Below are 8990 nucleotides of genomic sequence, written 5' to 3'. Positions count from 1 at the left end.
CAAGCAGAATTATTACAAGATCCCTATGCTACAAAAATCATTACAGAATTACAAGCTGGAAATTCTAATTGGCCACACTGGCAATTTAAAAATGATCTTTTGTATCACATAGGACGTCTTTTTATTCCAGTTGGATCCACGTTAATTCCTCTGCTACTGGCCGAGTTCCATTCATCCACCTTGGGTGGTCATGCCGGTAACCATCGGACCTTGGTTCGTCTTTGTACCAATTTCACCTGGACAACAGTAAGGCAAGACGTTAAGACTTATATCAGGAACTGTGAAACATGTCAAAAGATTAAAGCAGCGAATCACGCATCTTATGGACTACTACAGCCCCTTCCTGTTCCAGATGCTATTTGGTCTGACCTTAGCATGAATTTCATTACCCATTTGCCACCTTCGGATAGGTACACTGCAATTTTTGTGGTTTGTGACCGCCTGACCAAGGGAGCATATTTCGCCCCTCTGCCACAGCGTTATACAGCTGCTAAGGTGGCCTCAGTCTTTTGGGATAACTTTGGGAAGTTGCATGATCCTCTGAAATCTATCGTTTCAGATCGAGATCCTCTATTTTTGAGTGAGTTCTGGACTGCTTTGTTCAAGCTACAAGGCACAACCCTTAGCTTCAGTTCATCATATCACCCCCAAACCGACGGCCAAACAGAACGTACCAATAGAGTATTGGAACAATACCTGAGGGCTTTTGTGCATGACCAACCATCCTCCTGGGCTCGCTATCTGAGTTGTGCCGAGTACCACTTCAATACTGCTTTCAACCGTTCGCTGGGATCCTCTCCCTTTGCAGCCACCTTTGGACGATCCCCACCTTGCATGGTCCACTATTCCTTAGGCACGAGCCAATTGGAAGCGGTTGACTTAGATCTTCGTTTCCGATCACAAATCATGGGTACACTAAAACAGAATCTGAGAAAAGCACAAAACTTTATGAAGGATTCAGCTAATAAGAAAAGGAAAGACATCACCTTTGACGTGGGAGATCTGGTCCTGCTTCGTCTGCAACCATATCGCCAAGTTTCGATATTTCGTCGATCCTCTGCTAAGTTGAGCCTTAAGTTCTTTGGACCCTTTGAAGTGCTAGAGAGAGTAGGTGCTGTAGCATACAAACTCAAGCTGCCGGAAGCTTCAAAGGTACATCCTATTTTTCATGTTTTCATGCTGAAACCATTCTTGGCGGATCGACAGTACACATTGCATAACCTTCCAGATAAAATGACGGAGGTTCTGCCACGCCATACACCAATAGCTGTGGTGGCGAATCGAACCATATGGAGAAAAGGGGTTGAGATACCCCAAGCTCTTGTGCAATAGTCTGATTTACCTCCGGAAGCCGCAACTTGGGAAGATGAAAGAGAGCTGTGCAAGGAAGACTTTGGGAAAGCAAAAGAGGCTTCCCTTTACACTAGTGGGAATCTCACCTTTTCGACTACCAATAAGGAGCAAGACACCGAACATCCCACTAATCAGATGCAAGCTGATCTTATCCCATCCCACCAACCTCCTGGGTCCACCTTGGGTGTTAGTAATGAGGCTAACCCTAGATCCCAAGCAATTGACAAACGGGCCAGTAAGAACTATGCAGACAAGGTCCATCTTGATGGGGTAGGCAATGTAGCGACTAGGCCCAAAAGAGCAGCACAACAGCCCAGACGATTAAATGATTATTGGGCTCTTTAATATTACAATCTGATGTTATGACCCATTATAGTAGTCTATCAGTTTTCTTGTAGCAAGTACTATATAATTCTAATTGATGAATAGAGAAGATATCAGAAAAGCTTTCACAAATCTCTTTCTCTCTTGCCCTCTTCTTCTTCCCGCTTTTTTCTACTTCTGAATCTACTTTGCTACAAAACGAATAAATAAATTGGTTCTATCCCCATACCCCTAGAAATTAAATAAAAAATAAAGAATATTGAATAAAACAAATTCTATCATTTTTCATTGTATTTCACTTTATTTTAAACAATTCAAATAGTAACAATTAATATCATTCTATTTTATTCTCGTTAATTCCACCCCTTTTTGTATAAATCCTAAGTAACCTTAGAAATGAGCGTATCTCGCGCTAACATTAATTATCCTAATCTTATCTGACTGATTTCTCAATAACACGTGAAGCTTGACCAAAGTTTAAATTCTTTGCGAAGCAGCTAAGGAATCTGCACAGTATCTGACAAAAAAAGAGGTTAGGAATCTGCACAACTATTCTCCTACCTTAACGTGCGCCTGATTTTATTATCTTCTGTCTAATGTTGTAGTAAATTTCATAAATAACGTTTTCATGGTCCCTTATGTTCATTTGAAAAGACTAAAATAACTGGAAGCAGATAGTAAAAAAATATGCAAATACCCGTAGCCGTAATGTTGAAAACCACCAAACCACCAACTAAAGGTTGAATTATGGAACCAACGATCATGATCATGGTTTCAAGTGGTAAGGAATTTCCTTGAACACAGGACTCGAGTTTATAATTAGTTCAAACGATAAGGAATTTTTTTTTATTCAAGAGATGTCTCAAATTTAAGTACAGAAAATAGAGAAAATAATATTAGAAGAGCTGCTCCAATATAAGTTTAACAAGTTTGAATCAAATTAAACCAGCTTGAAAAATATTTCCATATATATAAGTTTGAATCAAATTAAACCAGCTTGAAAAATATTTCCATATATATATATATATATATATATATATATATATAGAGAGGTAGAATCCTTTGACATCAGTGTCAAATTTGAAATTTGACACCTCATCTGAGAGCCGTTAGATCCAAAAAGATCAACGACTCTGATTTGTAAGCATGTGACACTATTGATCTTTTTGGATCTAAAGGCTCTCAGATGAGGTGTCAAACTTGAAATTTGACACCGGTGTCAAAGAATCCTACCTCATATATATATATATATATATATATATATATATATATATATATGAGGTAGGATCCGTTGACACCAGTGTCAAATTTGAAGTTTGACACCTCATCTGAGAGTCGTTAGATCAAAAAAGATCAATGAATCTGATTTGTAGGCATGTGATACCGTTGATCTTTTTTGATCTAACGGCTCTCAGATGAGGTGTCAAACTTCAAATTTGACACCGGTGTCAAAGAATCCTACCCCTATATATATATATATATATATATGGAAAAAAAATGACATTTTAAATGACACAAGTTTATGTTATTTTAGCAGTTTTAACTATGTATTCTCGAGAATGCATAGTTAAAACTGTTAAAAGGATCTAACACACTCACTAAACTCTATATATATATATATATAAACTGCATCGTTTCATCTAAAATGATTAAATGATTTTTTACATTCTCTCCGTCACATTCTTTCTCTCTTCCTAATTTTATGAAGGAGAGATAATGTAAAAAATTATCAATTATGCACTAAAACGTCGTCGTTTTATCTAAAATGACACAAGGTTATATCCTTTGAAAAGGATAAATTTGTGTCCCCTATATGTATTCATGGAAAGCTCAAACTAGACCTGTTTGTGTACCCTTTATTTTTTGTCCAAAAAGAAATCAGAATTTAGTTACAGAACTTTTAATTTTAATCCTTGAGCTTTCCTCTGCTAATTAGAACTCATAACGAAGGACACAAAGTTAATATAGTTTTAGAGTTTCGATTTTCTCGTGCGGTAGAATCGAGAAATTTTTTTCATGTTGTAGACACATCTTATATGGGGCTCCTATCTATTAAAAAAATAAAAAAATAAAAGAAAATATTGTACGAAAATCGAAAGGTTACTAATAGCAAAAAAACAACTCTCCTATGAAGCTAAGTAAATAGCATACCAATATAACCCAAATGAAACACCATACATGCCATCAATTAAGCAAAGATAGAAGTTTAAGTTGTCACACACAAGAAGGATAATAGAGACAAAACTCTGTAAAACAGACTCTTAACTGGGAAATGAACCTAATGAAATGAAATGACACAACCAGAAACCAAGATAACCCAAACCCATCACTAGATATGCCCATAGAACAAGTACTTTAGTCTTGTCTCCCCAAGAGAGTGAGGATGAACTTCTTGTAGTCCCCTGAGATTTCCTTGGACACTGCATCCTCAAGGTGAACACTGTTTCTCTTGTAGTAGATCTCTTTGATGTCCTTCAGATCCTTCTCAGCCCTTGTCACCACCACACGGCTGAGTCCATCCTCATCAGTTCCAAATCTTTTGATTGCATTGCGCAGAACCTATACATAATGGAAAATTTTCGTGATGAATCCTAATATATGAAATGTTATTGATTCTATTATCTTGAACATTCTAATTGTTAAAGCACAGAGTCTAACTTGAGGGTTTTAAGTTCTAATTTCAATATAAGAATAACATGGATTGTTTATTCATGATGCAAAAAAGAGTTCTAACTATCTAAAAAATCAAAAAGTTTGTAAAGGAGATGTTATGGATCATAGAGAAAAACTTAGCAAATGAGGTGCATTCAGTTACAAATATAATAAAAATATGTCTATTTTCTAGCTAACAAATAATATAATATTACTCTTTTGTCAATGTTGCTTCACACTTGCAGAAAGGAAGTGAGAACCTGACCTTTTCATAGTACTTCTTATGGTCATTAATGCAACGAATAGCTGTGTGAAATGCCTTGTGAAAGTCATCTGATGCTTGATCCAACAATTTCTGCGGAGATGATATAAAATAAGTTCATAAAAATTTCTCTTTTCAATTGTTTTGGATAAAAAAAGTGGAGAACAACTAGTTAAGAATACAATAAGAATTTTGAGGAACAAGGCAATGGTTAAAAGAAAATACAGAAAAACATTTATGCAGTCGTGGCAGAAATATTTATTTGCCACATATTATATACTACCGATAGTACATAATGTAAATTTGAAATAAATTATTTTTTTGTAAGACCCACTCCTTGTTTTGTGAGAGTGGCAGACAACCTTTTTCTGCCACAACTACACAAAATTAAACCCCAAGAAAATAAAAAGAAAGAAAGAAAAAGGCTCTTCTCCTTTGGTACCTTGCTGATGGAAATGCCATGCTCATCTCTGTAGCGGTTGAAAGTTGCAACAAGTTGAGTCTTGCTCCTTGTAGTAAGGATCCTGATGACTTCTTCATAGTTTCCTTTCTTCTCCTTGACAGTTTCATGAAGAATGTTAGCTTCAGTTTGTGCCAATCTTGCATTGATCTCATCCCCCTCATACCTAAATGTGCTCACCAATCCAACCAAAAGCTGCTCAAAATCAACCATAGACTCAGATCATTAGTACACCTCAAAAATTTCATCAATAAACTTCAATATAAGGTCATGTGAAATAATATCTACATTCAAATACAAATCAACGATGATGAGAGAATGATAAAAAAAAAAGAAAAAAAAGAAAATTATAACCATTTTTTTGATTTGTATTTGAACGGCTGAAACCAGCTCACATGATCTCATATCACATTAGAGGATCCATTTCAATGAAGGAAATGACTTACCTGGCGAAGATGGCCAGTGGTATTAGCTGCCACATCTTCTTCCAAGGAACGTTTGTAACGGTTGTGATAGGCACGCTTCACTGCCAAAAGCTCTTCAGCTGAAAGTACACAAGCAATTTCCACAACCACATGAAACTCTTTGTTGCCATTCTTGATTGCCACATTGGCCAAAACAGCATCACGATCCGCAGGTTCCAACATCCAACGGTACACAGCTCTCTGATTTGTATAGACCCCATTATTTATAGTCAAAAGATTATGCAAAAACTATATGAAATAATTGGCAAAACCATGTTCTAATTAATGGTATACCTCAAAGTCACCAGAGATCTCAGACTCAAGACGTTTGATAAGATCCTCTTGGAAAAGCTCCTCATAAGCTTTTCTAATTTGTTGCCTCTGATAAACATTTCTATGACCCAATATTGCTACAATGGCCTTCTCATCAGCACCCCATCCTGCGGAGTTGAAAACCATTAAATATAAATATCACAATCTTGTATAAGATACCATGCATCAGAGTGATCCATTATAATGAAAACAGAACATAAATTTACATTAAAATGATAGAAGGAAAATCAAAAGCAAATTCATAAAACAGCCAATTAATTTTTTTTTATGAAATGGTTAGTGAAATAATAAGACCTTTGAAAGCATTTCGGAGGGCTTCTGCATCTTCAACTGGGGAATGGTTGCTGGTAGCAATAAGGGTAGCCATAGTTGAATATATTTTCACCAACTATACTATGTGCTGGTTATGATGAAGTTTAGCTAAACAGCTCTTCTATATATAATTAGGGAAAAAGGTTTTCACACAATTGTGTTATTTTAATTTTTAATACTATAGATAATATACGGGAAAAAAGTTTCCGATGTTATTTTAGATAACTTTATCTAATGTTCATCGAAACGACGTCGTTTTAGAGTCGAAAAATTAAAAAATTAGAATGATAAAGACTATTATAACCCTGAAATAAATTAAAATTACAAAAATACCATGATTTCCGTCCCAAAACGACGTCGTTTTGATGAACATTAGATAAAGTTATCTAAAATAACATCAGAAAAAATAAACCCATAATATATAGTTATAATATAAAAAATTTATTTATTTTCTCTCTCTACAATCACTTCAACTAACATAAAAAGAGAAAAAAAAAATTATATTATAACTATATATTCGTAATACATAATGTTAAAAACTAAAAAATACAAATTATATCCACAAATTTTAAACCCATATAAGTAAGGGAAAAATTATTTTTATGTTACATGTAATAATTTTCTCTTCTATACATCCTTCGATAACTGTGTCATCTTTTTTTTCTTTTTCTTTTTATTTTTTAGATAATGGAGTCCACAAATTTATTTTTATGACATAAAATAACTTATTTCTTTTAACATGATATTGATAAAATCGTATAAGTAATTAAATAATCAATAGTGCTATGCTTTTTCCGCGTCCCTGTTTGTTCAGACTTCAGAGCTATGCCACGCAAGAAGATTTTGTAACATTGTATATTTGGGGCCTAAAGTCATTAGAAAATTGAAGAATCTGTAGCTACACGTGTTCCCTGTATTGGTATCCAGAGAGTACTTTGTTTTTGTTTTTTTCTTCTTGCGTTAATATCAAGGTCTTGGAAATATACAATGAGTTGTTTTAGGATTTTTTGGATAGGCATTAACCACATAGTTAAGTTTTTATTCAAAGGGAACAGAATATATTCCAGGTAGATTTACATTCATGATCTGACGCTACATATTCTAGGTAGAATCAATAAATTGGTACTTACAAGTAATATTTTAAGGGGATTTGCTAGAATGTATGTGGCTTTCCATCTATAAACTTTTCATCACTAGTGTACATCTTCAGTTTTATATAAGGGAAGAGCAAACTTAAAGGTAGTTTGATTTTTTTTTTTTTGAGTTACCCAATCCTAATTATCTCTTTGAGACGAGTTGGCTCCCTCCGATATTCCCACGAGCTTCGACTTTTTGAGTCGGCTATGGGACTAATCCGGAGTGCGGGAGAACAGTGATGGCTAAAGGTTCAGCCCCCTCCCCAAGAATGCATTCAGCGGGAATCGAACACATATCCAACCCCACTAACTCAGCGCCAAATTACCAACTGAGCTGCACCCATTGGGTGGTAGTTTGATTTCTGCTTTTGAAAATATTTTTTTATTTTTAAAAAATAAAATACAAAATAAATTTTGTTTAACTATTTTTTTTTTTTTTAAGATATTCCAATCGATTTATCATTTCACGACTAGTCTGATTCGGAGCGGGTTCTGTAATTAAGGCTTTAAACCTCTCTCAAAGACGATATTGGAGATGATCAATCACATGCTCTCACCCTCACCTGTTCAATTATCTGATGCCAACTGAGTTACTATCATTTAGCGTATTTATTTTTTATTTGATTATGAAGAACAGGAAGATTTTTGTTTAATCAATTATGAAGAACAAAATTTAAAAAATTATGTAGAAACAAAACAATAATAAAAATAATAAAAACTGTAGCAGTTGTGTCAATTACTCTTCGGATTCCTTCTATGTCTATATTGGCAGTCTCGTGTTGAAAAAGATATGACATGGTCTCGTGGATAATCATATTCATACAAAGATAGATCAATGATAATAAAAAAAACAGAAAAAAAATATTAAAATAGGTCGCTGATTTATTTTTTTATGGTTATTTATGATTGTATCCATTTCCGTCTATATACCATAATCTTTTCTGTCTGTCCTTGGGCCAGTGATTCAACCATTTACTGGTGGTTAAGATTTTGGAACTTCAACAAACAGAGAACAATGCTCGTACACATAATGGCATATTAATCAGTATGGTACAGCACCCAATGCTTTAATATAACAAGAACATTGGAAATGGTTCAGTTAAATATTTTCCATCATAATAAAATCTAAATAAAAAAAATCACCAAATAAAGAATCAGGAACATTAATTAATTAATCAAGGATACAGCACACAAAGGGTAAGCTCATAATCACATTTTAAGCATTGATTATAATAATCAATTAACAATATTATCACGAAGCATCAAATAAAAACAAATTTATTTTTTTTGAAAATGTGAAATTGGTTCAAACCTTTGAAAGCCTTTTGGAGAGCCTCAGCATCTTCAACAGGAGAAGTTTGGTTAGGAACAACAAGGGTGGCCATTGAAGTGCTTAATTAAGCTTTCCTTTCTCTCTCTCTCTCTCAGCTATGTATCATTCGAAGTAATATATGATAATGAACATTTCTTTCATCACAATTTATAGTGCCAATGACTCCCTTGGAGTTAACGCTCTCTCAGGATTATCATGTTTGAACATTGCTTTTTCATGCTACAAATTATAATTATGCACTCTAATCAATAAGCATCTTTTGGCATTTAGAAATTATTTGAAAAAAACAAAAACAAAAAAGGCTATTGCAAAGAAAGTTAAGTAAAGAAACGGGAAGCAAAGCTGGATTCATGTTTGTTTG

At 34.3% G+C, this 8990-nt stretch overlaps 1 protein-coding gene across 1 annotated transcript; it reads right to left on the bottom strand.

Moving 5' to 3' along the window:
• Window positions 1-4032: 4032 nt before the first annotated feature.
• Window positions 4033-8681, bottom strand: LOC133297720 (annexin-like protein RJ4). Its single transcript, XM_061496909.1, has 6 exons — window positions 8609-8681; window positions 5810-5955; window positions 5498-5716; window positions 5034-5246; window positions 4595-4684; window positions 4033-4236 (listed from the first exon to the last, which is right to left on the bottom strand). The coding sequence occupies exons 1-6, from the start codon at window positions 8679-8681 to the stop codon at window positions 4033-4035; spliced, it is 945 nt and encodes a 314-aa protein (XP_061352893.1).
• Window positions 8682-8990: the final 309 nt, after the last annotated feature.

Source organism: Gastrolobium bilobum, unplaced genomic scaffold (genome assembly GCF_033153095.1).
Source record: "Gastrolobium bilobum isolate Gb01-03AN ecotype WA unplaced genomic scaffold, APGP_CSIRO_Gbil_v1 utg28220, whole genome shotgun sequence".
In the NCBI taxonomy this organism is placed as follows: domain Eukaryota; kingdom Viridiplantae; phylum Streptophyta; class Magnoliopsida; order Fabales; family Fabaceae; genus Gastrolobium; species Gastrolobium bilobum.
This window is presented reverse-complemented; position numbering and strand designations above follow the sequence as displayed.

Coding starts and splice junctions, on each gene's coding strand:
- LOC133297720 (XM_061496909.1), bottom strand. CDS start 8,681: ATGGCCACCCTTGTTGTTCCTAACCAAACTTCTCCTGTTGAAGATGCT. Junction 5,956..8,608: donor TCTCCAAAAGGCTTTCAAAG/GTTTGAACCAAT, acceptor TCAACTCCGCAG/GATGGGGTGCTGATGAGAAG. Junction 4,237..4,594: donor ATAAGAAGTACTATGAAAAG/GTCAGGTTCTCA, acceptor CATTATGTATAG/GTTCTGCGCAATGCAATCAA.